Below are 16929 nucleotides of genomic sequence, written 5' to 3' on the forward strand. Positions count from 1 at the left end.
TCACTGACACTGAATTTTCCTGCAGAAGCTGAGATTATTTTCTGTAGAAGGTGGATGTTGCCAGGAATGTTGTAGCCATGACAATGTAAGGATTGAGGCAAGAGGTGATACACAGTGAGTCATTTGGACTGGTGAACAAAGATGTTACCAATACTGTCCTGGAGAAAGTTACAGTGTGTATACATATGGTGTAGGAGTGTATTTGACTATATAAACTATCTACCTAGGTCAATTAACTGAACTCCTGAACATTTGTTTTAAATTTTATTTAGCTTGGCTTTTATTTCACATCTGAAATATTAGTTGTGGGCCTGTAAGTTAATATGGTTTTGTTTTGATTGTGTAGAATTTAGTTTGGGTTTTTTTTCCACTTGTCTATAAATAAAAAGTATTAATGCAAATAACATGAAGAAATCTATAGCAGAATGCCCCTTTCAGTTTTTCCCATTCCATAAATATTTTAAATTGCCAGTTCATTGAAGGTGTAGCCACCAAAGCTGATGATGAAGTAGCTTTGAATCGTGTCTGATTTTGCTTAGCAAGCACTTTTCACACTAGAAAAAGAAAATATTGACATGGAGTTTTCCAGAAGAAAGAGTGAGAAATGGCACAATAACCAAGGAATCAATGCTACTTAAGAAGTCAGTGTCATGTATCAGTTTGTGTGTGCATCTCTCAGAGTGTAGGTAATAAGCCACTCTGGCTGAATGAAAAGATGTAATTGGTTATATGATCCAAATGGCCCTTACACAGTTTGGAAATCTGCTACTTTTCGTTGCTTAGGCTTAATATTAATCTGCATTAGGAGATACATAAACAGAAATAATCTGGCCTGAGTAGCTGAAAGCATAGAAATACATAAGAAAATATCATTTAGTGGTTAGAGAACACAAGTCCTGCAAACCAGTCAGTTGATCCTCCCCTCGAAAGGAAGTAATTCAGGAAGCCAAGGTTGATTTACGGGCTGAGGTTGTCTCGTGTGGCAGCCTTTGGAGCACCGGATATTGAAGAAACCTTATCTTGGACATAGTCTTAGCCAGAAATTAAGATGAGATCTTGCACTTGAGGTATTAAAATAAACTCATAAGCAGCGGAAGTCAACAGGATCAAACGGAATATTCTGAGTCTGAAAAGAGATTGAGGTAATATGAAATGCTCCAGTAGGGAAAATGAGTGTTGCTTTATCAAAAAAAAAAGAAAAATCCTACTATGGAGCTTGCAAAATTTCTAGGGAGGGCTTTTTATTGCTTAAAACATTCAAAGAAAAACCCCCACACGTAGGGTAGAATTCGAGACCCACCATTTTTTGCAAAGACCTGACAGAGTACTTTGGGTCATTAAAACAGTGGTTGAAGAAAACCTGGTTAGTACTATCTAAATTTTCCCAAAGGCTGTGAGTAAAGTTAAGCATGCAAAAAGTGAGAGACAAAGTATCAACCTTGTTCAAAAAACTGGGTGACATGGGGAACAATATTAGCATTGAATGATCAATTAGCAGTTTGTTTAAAAGCTAATCTAGGTGCAGAAGGCATTTCTGTGTCTTAGGACCTAGAGTGTTGGTGGATTCATGAGTTGTGTATCCAGCTACACGTAAAATGGATCACTGGCTTCAAACGTAGTTTGTAGTGCCTGAATCATGGTAGATAAATGACCACAGCAGGCAAACTAACACTGATTAATGTGAGGTAGTGTGCATTGAAGAAGAAAACCTGAATTCCTTATATGTTTGTACATCACATTAGATGTGTCTGCTCGGGGAAAAAAATAAACTTAGCAGATAATTTTCAAAGACCCCGTGAAGATTTTTGTTCCTTTCATAGCTAACATGTAAACTGTGTTAAACACAGGAGTAAAAGGAAGAATAGCATGGAGATTATTGTAATCCCTTGTGGACATCAATTACATAGTGTTCTAATGAATACCATATGCTGTGTGGGTCCAGCACAATGGGAATGATCAAAAACCTAAAAAAAATCGCCCATTAAGTCAAATAGGAGGGGAAATTGTGATTGTTTATGCCAGAAAGAACATGAATGAAGACATGTGTTCAATCTATTAGGTACATGAGGTAATGAATTGCAAATAAAAACTCTAAAAAGTAGAGCAAATAGAAGTTTTCCACCCGACTGGTTCTTACAGAAACAAAGGCATATTAAATGAAATCAAGGTCTGAAATTCAGGACTGAGAAAAGATACCATATTTTAATGTGGATCTCCTTGAAACATACAGGCTACTAAGACAAAAAGTTTTGGAGATATTAGAATTTGTATTATTTATAATCCTTCCATAAGTGAGATATGGTTTCTACTGTGTTTCTTGTTGTTGAGAAAATAATATAAATGCTGGAGGGCTGGGAAGAGAGAGGCAGTGCAATTTAGAGAGCTTTTTGTAATTTATAGAGCTAGAAAAGTTTCATTTGCCATTTATACTGCTAAATTTTGCGTGGTTGTTCTGTGTGGGAGAGTTCTAAACCTGCTCACAGTCATTTATATTTTTCTAGATCTGGTAACATGATCTATTTTGATCCAAGTTTCTTGTCAAAGGGCAGCATCAGTCATTCTTACATTGCTTAGCAGCATGCTGTGTGGGGACTTCCAACGATGTAGCTGAGAAGTTAGTGACATCTCTTGGTAACTGTGGAAAATTACAGGTGATTTGGGATAAGGTTTTGGGATTTCTAATTTAACGGCCATTGCAAATGTGTTCTAGGTCAAAATTCTTTTTTGATAATGCTTGTACATACCTCTTGCATTTAATTCTCCAGTCTTCCTGATTTACCTAGAGACTGATTCAAGTATTTCTAAGCCTGAAATGAAGGTTTTCATCCTAAACTGAATTTTGTCAGTCTGAAGTCCAAATGCACCTATTAATTTATCACCTACAAAGTAATTATATAACATTATTGTCTCTCCTCATTTTGTTTGTTTTAGGCACAAAGTCAGCCGCAGAGTATGCTAACGGTGGGTATGATATTGTGTCACCTGCTCCATCAGTGTACCTGGGCACATTTCAAATTTTGCACCTCCTGGAAGATCTGAGGATGGCCCTGGAGATGCTGGAGGATCCTCAGGAGAAAGAAGCGTTGCGAAATCAAATCCCAGGGGCCACAGCAGTGTGTCTGAGGGAGTGGTTCGAGGAGAACCTGGTGAGTTGTTATTTCAGCTTTTCCATTTTGCCTGCAAACAGGTTTGGGTCAAGTATTTTCATACTTAAATTATTTTTATAATAACTGAAATCTGCATACTTAGAAAACTGTAGGGGGTGGTGAGTAAAAATAGAAAGCTGAGGATATCACTGCTTTATGTGCTGATTTATGTGTGAAGCAATGCAGATATAGGAGTGTAAGAAGCTGATAAAAGATCTTATTTTGTCCTTGGGGAGAGAAGAGATAGTAAAAATGAAGTATAAAAAATATTGCCTTTACTGTGGGTTTTTATTTTTTGGTTTGGTTTGCTTTGGTTCACTCTGCTGGAGATAACAAATTTATAACTGTTTACAAAACTCTGAGTTTTTACACTGTTGGTTTAAAGTACAGTGGCATTGTCTGTTGAAGGGACAGATCCAGACTGGATGATTCTCCTTTCCTCTTCCTTGCTAGATTTCCTTTGCTATCAGTATTACAAGTCTCCAAAGTATCCTGTCCAGCAGGCAGTGGGAGTAAATGCAGGAAAGCCTTTGATTCTGCAGGAGAGATATTCCTACTGGGATAGACAGGGAATAAACATCTGATTATACTGGAAAAGACTGAGGCTTGCTTACCAGGTGAGGAGCAGAGCTTCAGGCAGGCCTCAAAAGAAGAGACCCACTGGATGTAAAGGAAGAGAAGCAGCAGGTCCTGACAGAGCACTCCCATTCAGCAAACCTGCCACTGCATAGGAATGGTGGCTCCTCATGAGTAAAACCTACCTGTCGCTTCCCCAGCTTCAGAAAGTTTCCTTGACTAATGGTTTTTCTTGTGGCTTTGTCAGTGCATGTGGCTTTTATGTAACCATGCCTGTAGCCTCAGGTTTGGTGTTTATTGTCTGCTGTAGCTGCCGTGTGCTGACTGTAACCTCATGTTGTTGGAAAGGTGGCTGCTTTTGTTTGAACTTGTCAGCTGCTGGCTCGTTGGCATTCTTCACAGAGTGCAGGTCTGGGGCTGGAAAATCCTGTTTGGGCCCATATGAGAGAAAGGAACGAGAATTTGGTACCAGTTTTGAAAGGTAGAGGTGTAGGCAATGTTTAATTTGGATTTACAGTATTAGGTTTTGGATTTAGATATCCTTAGGCCAGCTCTTACCGAATGCGTGCCTCAGCAGAAATTTTAATGATTTTTCTAATCTTTATGGTAACTAAAAGATGGGTTTACTGCGAAAAAGACATGAATTTTCAGAGTTGTTCACAGTAAAATTGAACCTGTGTCAAGAGTCGTATTCATTTGACAAAGCAGTTGGCCAGTCTGGATTCAGAACCAAGGAAACAGGGAAGATGTGGTATAGAGTATCTCTAGTCCAGTATATAGAGATGACTGATTTGAAAATATTTTGCACTGCTCTGTATAGAGGGAGGATACTGCATAGTTGCTGTGACTGTTACTTGAAAATGAATAGCAATCTTACGTATTTGAAGACCTTTCTTATATTTTTTTAAGATGCAAATAATTTGCAAGCATGCATATAATTTCTGTGGAAGAAATCTGATAAAATTCAGGTCATTTGATGGAAATGGATTATGTATTTCACAGCTGTGTCCCATACTGAAATTTCCTTCATTCCAGCCCAGAGCCATGAAACATGACATATGTGTCATATGTCAGGATAGTTGAGGTAGTGAGTTCTAAAGAATGAGAACTCTGCATCTCAGTGAATCCATGCTCACTGGAAGCCTCAAGTGCAGTTTGGTGATCATTACTCTGTGAAGTGCTGGAGTATCATTTAGAAAACCCCACTCAATTCCCGTGGTTTAAGTACACCAATACTAAGGCCATTTGCTGATTCATTAAAATGCTAGTTGACTAGAGATCAGGGGACTCTAAGATCAACATCAGCAATGCAACAGATAAACCAGAATACTTAGAGGCTTAAGAAACATTAAGGAACACTTAGAAATTTCTAAATGCAGTTCTAAAACTAATTCCAGAAAGTTAAAATCCCACACACATTCACAGTTAAGGCACACACATTCCCTCCCTCCCTTGACGTTGGTTACAAGCATGAGCAGCCCCTCCTATGGCTGTGGGTTCCCCTGTTGACCCATGGGTTCACACAGGCACCCCTGAAGTGTGGGTCCCCAATTGCTGCAGCTGGTATCCCTCAGGTAAAACATCACTACACAAAAAATGCCAGCTCTGGCACATTCTCCAGTGGAATGTGCTCCAAAGTGTCTCTTCTAAGCATTCTATCTAAAGTGTAGGCTACTGGCTGAGTACAGAGATTTGGAGGACATTTAATGGCTGTGTTCAACTGAAACATTACATAAAACAATGCTTAATATCAGTAGCAGTAATTGAATTGTAACAAACTTTGTAGTGAATGGTGAACCTATGCCTCTAAGTTTTTATCTTTTAGAGCTATTATAGTTTAAATAATAGCTATAAATGGAGAGGGATTTTCTTTTGTGGGTGATTAATTCCAGATCTGTTTATTTTTGGGGTCCATGCACCTTCTTTTGAAGCTGGAGAGCTGCTCTAGCATGTAACTGCATAGCTTCAGAGACTACAGCAATTAATTTATTTCTAACATTTTACTCGAATGGGCATCAAAAATATTCCCAGCTTATCCTGATGAGTCACACATTAGAAACTAGAGATATAAAAAGCCATCTCATGTTCATTTTAAATGCAGATAAGCACGTTTCTTTCAAGGAAAGTGTCTTATTTTATGATTCTTCTTCACTTAATTGTGTGGTTGAAAATGGTATTAAAAAATCATTTCAGCTGCCATTGTTAATCAAGAATACAAACAATGTGCCTAATGGAAATAATTTGAATAGGTGTTTTGCCACTGCCCCATATTGCTTTGCTGACAGAAAGGGAAGTCAGAAGGAAGACTCGAGGCTCATTCCTGCTGGATAGTATCAAACAGCAGCATTTGACTGCCAGCATTTGGGTTTAAGCAAATTATGGGATAAAAGTCCCAATTATTGTCTCTTGTGCTCCTTCTGCCTTAGCAATCTTCTTAACCTAATGCAGCCCTGAAAGCTCTCTGAGGCCCAGTGTGGGTGTCCCTGCCCTGTATTTGCCACACAGCAGGATTTGGGATTGCAGCTTAGAGGACAGAAAGTGGCTGACCCTTCTTCATGCTGTTTGTGTTGGACATTGTAACATCTGCAAACCAGAGCTCAGGTGGACCTGCGTGAGGAAAATACTTTCTGCAGAAAATTGCTCCTTGGCCTTATAGCTGAAGCAGCTTTACAGCTTTGGGAATTGCCTCTTAATGTGCTGAACTACACCTAGTGTTCAAATGAATAAATAAAGTCTGTGGAGTTTAGCCCTCGGTCAGCTTTGAGGCACACGGGTTTATTTCTGATCAGTCAGGAAGTTTCTGTGGTGATTATAGACACTGCAGATGGTCTCAGCTTCCTTCAGCTCCATAGCACCAAACTTTATCAGGCATAAAGTATCAGGCATAAAGCATCACCAAGTGATGTTTGGTGGTCTGAACAATTTAATTAATTAATTAATTAATTATTTTTACCAATGGTAACTTTTATATTCTTTGTCCCGTCTGCTCTAGGTGTGAATGCCAAAGATGTGGGAAAACTTAGATACCTCTAGTATAGGAAAGCTTTAGGCATCGTGTTTCATACCTGATACTGCCTTCCTTATTAACTCTTTTGAGAACAGCTGCTTTATTCCATTTTCTTATGGAGCCATTGGTGATTTGGTGTTTCCTCTAAGATCGAGGCACAGCATCTGTTGAACTACAGGTGTTCTTTTTGAAAAGGCCTTTTTTTGTTTCTGTGGTCTGGGATGTGTGAACAATTCATGTTCCTGAGTTTACAGCAGGATGCAGTAACTGTGCTGGATGCAGTAACTGTGCTGTCCCTTCTTTGAGACAGGTGAAATAGGTTTGACAGGGTTAGCACTGAATTTAGAAAGATTCTATGTCTCAAAGAATGAGAATTTTATTGTTGCTGTAGTTGCACAAATCTTTTGACAAACCTAAAACAGAGGAAAACATGATTGATTATAGACTTTAACTACTTAAGGATTGTAGTCAAAACTTTTGCCTTGAAGAGAATGTCTGAAGTGTTTTACATGGCTTTATGATCATAAATTCTTTGGCCTTAAAAACAGAACACAAAGACCTAGGGATTATCAGGGCAAGTTCATACAAAACAAATTGGTAGATAGTATCAATGTTTCTTGTTAAATATTTCAGTATTGCCAGTGAGCACGTGACCTATCACAAAGCAGATAGTAATTTCAGCATTAAAAATTAACTGCTGCAGTGACAATTGACTGTGTTTGGCTTTGTGAGCTACAAGAGAATGTATTTTACTGCAGTTTCATAACTCTAAATGAACATCCACACTGTTCATTCTGGGTTTTATTCTATCCACCTTTGTGGAATCCTTTTCTGGGTAAAGAGGAACACTGGTGTTCTTACAGTTGTTCTTAAGCATGAGTGAAAACCTCATTTTCAAGACTGCAAAACGTGATCTTCCTCCTAATGGAACACCTATATTTAAAGCAAACCACTCCATCATGTAGCTTTATATACTGAGCCTTAAAATGCCGATTTGTGAAAACACGTTAGTAGAAGGTTTTTTGGAAGTTTGAGTCTGAACATCTTTCTAAATATTCCCAATTTGAGGAAGTGGAGAGAAGAGCAGAAGAAATAGCAGAGGAACATGTGATAGAGGCAATTTTTAATAAAATGTGATTTGCCTTATGATATGTGCTGTGCTTTGTTTCTTTTCAAGATCTATGCTTTAGTGGTAAAACCAGAGACTTTTTAGCTGAAACAGGATAAATTCCTTACAGTCTTGCTTGCTATTTGCTCATTATTAATGTTCAAAAGAAATTGTTTCCACTGTGGGTTAAAATCAAGGAATATTTTTCCCCAGTATCTTCACAAAGACTTGAATTAAAACAGTAAAGCCCAGTTCAGAATTCTGACTTGATGGAGCTTGTGGAGTTTTGAAGTCACTTCAAAGTTTTATTTTAAGCATGTGTTAAAGTGCTCTGCTGAAACATAATCACTGGTCTCTCTGTTTCACTTTTGTCTAAGATTAATTTCACAGGGTTATCCGTCCAGATGAGAGACAGAAAATGACTGAGTTTGGGGCACTTCCATGTACTTGAAAACGCGCTTTTATAAAAGTATCAATAGCATTTTTCAGCAACAGCTGAGTGGGAAGGGAATGTATTCTGAGCAGTGCCAGTTAAAGCCAGTGTATTTATCTGCTGGTGGATCTGACTGTGGAGCTCAGCTGCTGGGAGTCCTGATGGAGCTATTTATAGCTGGATCTCCCCACTGCCAAGTGATTTTAACACGTTAGATTGAAAATGGAGCAGTGGAGCCTGCCTGGGACAGCGCAGAAAAGCCGTCACTCCATAAGCATTCCTGTTTATTTCTGCCAGATTGAAACATTAGATGGGTTGTGTTTTCTGAGAGGGACTCAGAGTTGAAAGTTGAATGCCCTGGTCCTCCACAGTGCTCCAGCTCCTTTTCAATGAATTGATGATGCAAGGAAGCCCTGAACTGGAAAATCTGGGCCTCTCAGAGCTCCCCAAGTGTTTCAGAGCAATTCACAGTACACCAGAGCCAGCAGAGAAGTGCCCTTCATGTGTTCAGCCATTTATGAATACTAGAATGCCTAGGACATAGTGGAACTGCTACTTTGTACAGAGCTTTCATGGAACTTTTCTAAACCAGGCCTAATTTTTCCACTGTTCTGTGGTTGCTTTGTCTGGGAATCAACCCTACCATCTCTGATTGTGACTGCTCACTGTGGCAGCTCTCAGGAGAAGTAGTGAAGTCTCCTCTACATGAAGAACTAATAGAAGTTTACAACAGTGGGTAGGGCTGATTTAGATCTCTTTCTAAAAATGGCATTTTCTTTCACCCTTGTAATGATCAATAATGTTTAACAGAGCCACCTTAAACTACAATGACCAGAAGTGCTTAAACAGGATTGTGTTACAGGCTTAGAGTACTCATGGAAGACAGGTGATATTCCTGCTATCACAGCAGGGCCTGTACTTTTATGTAAGCATTTCAAGGTTTCAAGGTATTCTACTGACATATAGGAAGTTTGCCCTCAGGTGCAATCCTGAGCTACGTGGCCTATCCACACCTTGATGGTGTCAGTGGAATACTCTGTAGGAGCCATGATTTTATACAGAAATTGCATTTTATCCTCCAAAAGCATTAATACAATTCATTCAGTTCCATTTGTACAAGTCTTGTTCAGCTGTTGGCTTCGGTGCCTTCCTTTGCACTGAGTGGCTGAATATGCCATTAGTTCATCTTTCCTTTTGTGTCTGATGCTGTGCATGGAGTCCCTTTTCCATCTCACCTTCTGATCTGTCACTAGAATCTCCAGCTGCATTACTTTTCACCTATTTCAATGGTATACACTGTATTCATTTAGCAAACATTAATGCAGAAATGTATTTTCCGAGTGGAGCTACAAGAAACTTTGGAAAATGTTTTCCATAAAGTAATTAACAGAGAGATTGGTAAGAGGGAATTGTTTCCTTAAACAATGGTGGTGACAGAAAAGGTGTAGAGGTTATGTAAAGAAACTGGAGCCAAATTTAGTTTTTAAACGCCCTGTACTGATTTGGAGACATTATTTGAATAATAGAGGAAGGGCATAATTTAGAAGTATTTCTGTATGTAACTCCTATTCACATTTCACAGAATTTGGATGGATAGGTGGACCTATCGACATTTGCTAAATCTTATTAGTTTTGACAAACATAACAATGTTGTATCCACAACAAAGTTATTTCATTCTCTTTTGGATTAGTATGCTAATAACATGCAAGTAAATATTTTTTCAGCTTTTGTTGCTGTTCAAAAATGGAAAAAAATATACTTATTTTAGAGATATTGTACAACATGTTGGCATCCTACTCTTTTTCATAAAAAGAAAACAACGGGCTTAAGTTTCCTTAATAATGAAATGCTTAAGGAAAAAAAAAAATTTTAAAATTGCATAATCCTTATCAGAAATAAGGACTTGTAAAGGTGTATCAGCAGCTTATTTTGGTTTGGGGTCTTTTTTTACTATTTTTTCCATTATGAAATTTAGAAGAGAAAAATCTGATGTGCATCATAGTGAGGAGAGGCAAACTGTAACCTTGTAATGGTGTGTGTGCAAGTATTTGGTAAATATCCTGTTTCAGATGTCTCATACACTGATTTAACGCAGGTTTGGCAGTTTCAGCAGTGCTTTGAAACCTTTCAGACTGGAAACTAAATTTATTGACTTATTGTAATGTGTTGTGTGGTAGGAGGTAAATAAATATCTTTAATTATTTTCTTTACATATCAGCGTACTTTTGCATATAACTGGGGGAAGTGTTCACAGTGATATTGCTGCTCTGTTAAGTAGAAAATATTTTTTAGATTTTATGTGAAAACAGGGTACTCAGGTTTCTTATGTTCTCTTCTGAATAAGTTTCATGCAAAAAAAAAAAAGTCATAGTTCTTGTAGAACTTGGGCTGGACAAAGTATTTCAGCATATGGAGAGGAATGCTTGAGACTGCCAAGAATGTGCAAATGTCTGTGGATGAATTAACAGACAGTAGCTCCATCTAAGAACCAGCAATACATTCTTTATGCCAGCCAAGGCAAGGGAGCTGCTTATTGCTTGAGCAGTGACCAGAAAGGACATGGCAGTGCTGGGGATATGTGGTATGGGAATGGCTCCAGAGATGTCAGCACCTGCTGGAAGAATCACCAATTTGGAATAAGGGTAAGGGTTAACCACCACATGGAACTAATGGCCATCTAAGTCCATTTAATTCCAAAATACAGATTTTAATCAAATAATTAAGCCATTAGGACTGAGTGCATCTTATGCTGGGAAAGGATTATTTGTTTGTGCATCTGTAAAATGTTATTTTTTGTCTCTTTCCCAGGATATTGTTTATTTTTTTTAAAATTATCACAGGCAAAGCAAATGTGCTGATCTACAGAATGCAGTGTATTTTTTTCATTTTGTTCCAAGAGTTGCTTCTTTCTGTCACGTAGGCATTATCAGTTAGTCACAATTAAGATTCTAAGACAAATTTTCTTGCTGGAAATACTTCATCTCGATTCCTGAAGTCATTTTTGCCATGTAAAAGGGATTTCTTCCTCCATTGTCTTCTGCACAAATGGCCTGAGTTTCTTTATACACAAGTATTCTCATATTTTCTCTCTGTTTTTTCAGTCTGAAGCTCTCACACTTTTCTTCACCATGAGAATGACATGTGTGAATTGGCATGCTGAAAAATATTTCCCTTGTAAAATCTGGTCCTAATCCCTTTGTTTCCAAAGCAGCCCAGACACTAGGATTGGGGAAAAAAAACACAGAGGAATAGATGTAGGAAAAATTGATACTAATTCTTGGGAATGAATAAATTCTTGTGGCATGTCCATCCTCACTGGGCTCCCCTGATGAGGCTGGGAGGATGCAAACGTGGTCACTCCATTCCTTGGCCTAAAAGAGCAAGTGTAAGTTCTTTTTGTGTTTTCAGAGGCTGATGGGATTGGAAGCCAGAACAATCTATAAGTTATTGATTAAAAGGCAGACAGGTGCCATGCTCCAGGCCCTGGAGAAGTGCTCTGATCCCTGTTCCTTTGCTCTTTGATTTCCCAAGAGATTCAGAGGGAATAGAAGAACACGATTGACTGTTTGCACTTGTGCTGCACCAAAACCTGTATTTTATCACAAATAAAAAGTAAAATTGCTAAAACAGTGCTAGTAAATACAATTTTATAGTGTTCATAGAGCCTCAGCTGGGTGCGAAGAAGAGGTGGAAAAGCAAACAAACTCTGGGCTTGCTCAAATCAGTGTTGGTAGAAAAGGGAAAACACCAGACAGTGCCTTTCCCTCCACAGTTGTAAGGGGATTTCTGGATGTTTTCTTGCTTCTTCATAGTCTGGAGTGGAGGGACATGAGAAGTGTAGCTGATCGTTTAAAGCATTGTTGCTTTCAGTTTCAAAGCCCTTGCAGCATGTTTGTTTACTGTTTAAAAGAGATTTCAAGGCTTGTTTGAAGTATTTGACATGCTGACTAAAAGTAATGGCTCACTTAGCTGAATGGTTTTTGTGGGCTGTGTATCAGCACGAGTTCTTGGGCTGCCACCTTTGGTGTTCTGCAAATGGAGATTTTAGTGCAGTCACGGCTGGCAGTAGTCAGCAGTGCTCTATGGGAGTGTGGAATTGGCAAGGAAATCCTGATGGGTTATCATACAGCTTATGGAGTATATAAACATGGCTAACTTGAAATACCTTAGTGCCCTACATTGCATTTGTGTCCTTTATTTTTGGGGACGGCACTGGAGAAAATAAACAATTTGATGGGGCAAGAGAGAAACAGCTGGATCAGTCTCTGTGGGGGAACACTTGAGGGTGTTGGTTCTGCAGTGGCAGTGGAGGGCTTTTGCTTCTTTGTTTTTCAGTTCTCCACTGAACCAGAAACTGGTCCTCAGTGAAGAGCTACGCACAGACATGGATTGACTGAAAATAAGAAAACCATACAGTGGTAATCCTGAGATTGCAGCATGTTTTCCTTATTTTCACACTGCCCAGAGAAGCTAACCTGCTTTCCCCGTGAGATGCAAAAGCATTCTAAGCAAATCTGGGGCACTTGATTTGCATTCAGTTGGCTTCTGAAGGTTCCAGGCCAAAGCTCAAGCAGGATGTAAAGGTCAGTATGCAGGTGACAGGCTCCCAGTGAGCATGTGACTGTCTGGAATGTATGCTGTCAACATTCTGGCTGATAAGATGCAGAAAATTCAGACACTTAGCTTTTAATCAGGAAGAATGACTAACAGGAATCAAGAGACCTTTGCATGAAATCCAGCACAAGTGACAAGGCAGAAGTAAGGTATGTTGTCACTTTTAATACTTTTAAAAGAAGAAATGGATACTACCCTAAATGTAGATGCTGCACTGGGGCGCTGGGAAGTTTAGTAACACAGCTTTTCTGTAGATTTGAAAATTAATACCACAATCATTAGCTGATAAAGTATGGTGGAATGCTTTAAGAGAGGTATTTCCTTTTTCCATGAGTAAGACTGAAATAGGAGTCTTAGAGCCTATGTTTTGAAATGGATGGAAAGTGGAACTTAAGGCACCATAGTGGTGATACTATGGGATATGCAGTGCTGTGAGATCAAGTTTGGTGTATTTGCTAATCTCCTTAATTAGATAACAAGATTTTTGGGTAAAAAATTGCTTTAAACTGTTGGGCATTCAAGTTTAATGTCAAGAAAACCTCTATTCAGCCTCCAGCTTGTCAGCCATGACAGGGGCTGTAATGCCCAGGGAAGTGTCCTCTATTAAGTTTTTTGGGTTTTTTTTTGTCTTTTTGTTTGTTTGTTTGGGTTTTTTTTTATTATTAAATGGACCATTGATGCTGTATTAAGATTTTTCCAAGATAGTGTGAGGTCTTCAACAAATAACTGCTCTCATCCTCTTTCAGGCAGCATAAAATAAGTAGATGCTATGCACAAGGAAACCCAAGTCCCCTTCAGATTGGTCTTGCAGCATTGCTTTTGGAAACAGACAGTTCTTTTCTCGTCACATTTACTGGTGATTTTAGGTAACCCAGCGCCTTTAGAAGACCTGTAGCACTGACTTGCTGAAAATTGTCATGTTTTTCTCATCATGTGACTTTAAGTAAGAACAGATAATAAATACATGACAGGAACTGAAAGTCTGGGTTTATATCCTTCCCTATTATTCTGTCTTATGTGAGGTTCTGAGAAGAGCTCTATCAGGTCAAAAGGGCCAAGAATGGTTGAAACATTAGAAACCCACATCCCCTTGAAGAAATTTTGTCACTTATCTATGACTTCCCCAGTCTGGAATGTGGGTAGATGCCTAAGTGTGGCAGGTTCCTGTAAGAAAGGCTTTTCAGGACTTTGTGCAACTTCAGACTTTGAGTCCTCTGTGTATATCATTAGTACCAGGGGCAGCCTTGTCACTAGCTCTTCCAAACTGCCAGTTTACTACTCCTTAAACCCAGGGGTCAGTTTGCCTGTAGGACCTGAAGGCAGTGAGGAGATAAGTAAATGTTCTGAGATCATCCCAAAGATTCCATGGGGACAGCTGCGTTTGGGTCTGAAGAGGCATTGCCCGAGCAGTTGTCCTTGTGTGTGTGACAATCAGCTGCCTGGTTTAAGGCCAAAGCCACTTTGAACTAGGGGGAGAAACAACACTGGAAGCTGGAGTTTATTGGGAAAAATTAAAGGTCATGGATAAGTACTGTGTGGAGGCACTAGAGGACACCACAATAACAGGCAGCACTTTAAACTTTCCTTCTTGCCAGAGCATTGCGTTGCACATGCGTTTGTCTTGGTGTTGCAAGTTTGAAAAGTTGCCATGCTGTGAGATTTCAGCTTCAGCAGGAGCAGACAAATATCTTGGAAGGGTATCATCATCTTGTGTTAGGATGGAATATCGCCTCTTTGGCAATAGCAGTATTTATGGGATCATTATCTTATTCACAGGATCGTCCTTGAATTCCTCCCCTTTTATAATGTCTTTTGAGAGGACAGGCAAGTAATTCAAAGAGCAGAATTTATTTTTAGGTTTAGTCTGAGCCTGAAATAAATTAAGAAGGCTGAGTAGTGTTACGATAAACAGGGAGCAGAACAGAGACAGGAAATAGGGGGTCTTTGGTAATGAGTTCCAGCCACTCTTGAAACAGAAAGCCAGAGAAAGCATTACTTGAGAATAGTTTCTCAGTGACAGCTTAATAATTTTTAGCTTGTTATTCAGCATTAAAGGGGAACAGATCCTGCAGATTTATGCTGTTCTTGAAAGATCCTTTTTTAAAGATCTTTTAGCAAGTTATATTTTTAATGTTTTTAGGGTTGCATTGTTCTTCCTGCTAACCGATCTGCTGTTTAAAAAAACCAGATGTTTGGGGGGAGCCTGAAGTTTATACAGTTGTGTGTTATATATACATCTGTGAGAAGCCTTTGGGATAAGACTGTGGGACAGGGGCAGGGGATTCAGCTTAAAATATGACCAGGCATTGAAGATTTTAGAAGTTGAGGGTTGAAAGGGGAACAAATCACAGCTATATCCTGTAAAACAAAGCAGAGCACTTGCTTCCAAAAGTTTCTTTTAACCCTGGGAATGTGACTGCTGAGATGGGCCCAAAGCATGGATGGTGAGATTGATATTTACAAGCACTTCACGTGGCTAAAGAGGGTAAGTGATTTGCTGGGCTTTGTTTTCTCTTTCTAAATGCACGTTTTGCAAAATCTTAGTCAGAATTCTCAGCTTTGCGAAAGGAAACTCATTCAGTGCCTCAGACTTTAAATGGTGTGAGTTTCTTCGTGAGAAGTGAATTAAAGACGTGTCTTGGTGTAGGAGGAGGAGGCTTAGGGAGGGGGGAGAAAATCAGCTGTCTTTGTCTTTAAAAATGAAACTCTAGGATCAAACTTTGAGCAAATGGCAATAGATTCTGGCAAGTGCTTGTGCTTTCTGGGGACTGCAGTGCAACAAAACAAATCCTGCATGGTAACGTATGGCTAAAGGAAGGAGAGGGTGTTGTTCACCATGTTGTGCTTTAAAGGGAAAAGTTTTCTGCTCTAGCTCTTCACTTAAGTGATTCTTCATCGGGGTAACTGTATGAGACCTTTTGGGATGCCTTTGTCTCGGGTAATTTTCCCGTGATTTTCCTCTGTGCATGTTACTCTGCTAAACAGATAAGTTTTTTAAAAAGCAGGGTTATTAATTCTGTCATGAACTGCCCAAACATAAATTAACTGCATGAGATTTTTTTTGTCTTCCTTTTAAAAAAAGTAGGTTCGTGCAGTTCTCTCATCACCTTGAAAAAAATCACTGTTTTTGTCAGCGTTTAGATTTTTTTATGTTCTAAGAATTTCTTTTTCAGTGTTAGAAAAATCCATGAATGGGATGTGAATAGATCCCTCAGAGTAGGCTGGTTTTTAAATTAGAATATGGATTTAATTGTGTGTGTCACGAAAGAAGCACATCCTCTCCTTATTATTTTAAAATCTATTTTAGCTTGTGTCTGCTTTTCCTGCAAATTCTTGCCTGTTTATATGCATACATACATGAATATATATGCACATGCACTCTTGGGTTTTTACTAGCTGTATAAACATAAAATATCTGTCAATACTAATGTGAAATGTGATTAGAAATTTTTATTTCGGGTAGTTCCTTGAATAAGTGTAAAATATTAATGATGTGTCAGTCTTTAATAAGAGCTTGAGAATAGTGAAGTTAATTTACCAAATATTTACATTGGATTCTAGAAACTTTAACATTTCTGGAGTGTGTCTGTGGAGGGGATTAAATGGGAAGTGAGAGGATAGTTAAGAGGCAACAGGAAGTAGCTGCTGGTAACATTATACTATTATTTTAACCTGTGCTCTGTGCAGTTAAAAGCTAATTACCTCTTTAAAAAGTGTATTTTGAGCTCACATATTAATTTGCTATTTAAATGAGGTTATGGATACAGCGTGTCTGCCACTCCTGCTTCCTGGTGCAAATTTCATTTCTGTAAAGACAGGTTTGCTAACAAAGAGGTTAATAAGGTGTGCTGCTGTCAGCTGGTGGACTGTGCTCAGAAAGGATACCGTGTTCAAGCGTGGCACAAGATTTTACAGGAGTTAATGGTGCTCCTGCTGTAGTTGCATGTAATTCCCTTTATGTCAGGTACATGAAGGAGAATATCAATGCTGCTGCTTTTCCTTGCAAGCTCTTTAAAGGGGTGAGCACATGTGGGGGAAGGGAGG

General features: G+C 38.9%; 1 protein-coding gene across 3 annotated transcripts in view; it reads left to right on the top strand.

Moving 5' to 3' along the window:
* PPFIBP2 (PPFIA binding protein 2) overlaps nt 1–16929 on the top strand; it is a 92872-nt gene that overhangs the window by 28440 nt on the left and 47503 nt on the right. For 2 of the 3 annotated variants that reach the window (XM_069016562.1, XM_069016565.1), the window contains exon 3: nt 2932–3146. In XM_069016562.1, the coding sequence (XP_068872663.1) occupies nt 2932–3146 (215 nt within the window). Of the gene's footprint in view, nt 1–2931; nt 3147–14571; nt 15371–16929 lie in introns of those variants that run through there. The other variant, XM_069016561.1, reaches the window with a different exon arrangement.

The sequence above is a fragment of the Aphelocoma coerulescens genome, chromosome 5 (genome assembly GCF_041296385.1).
Source record: "Aphelocoma coerulescens isolate FSJ_1873_10779 chromosome 5, UR_Acoe_1.0, whole genome shotgun sequence".
Lineage (NCBI taxonomy): Eukaryota > Metazoa > Chordata > Aves > Passeriformes > Corvidae > Aphelocoma > Aphelocoma coerulescens.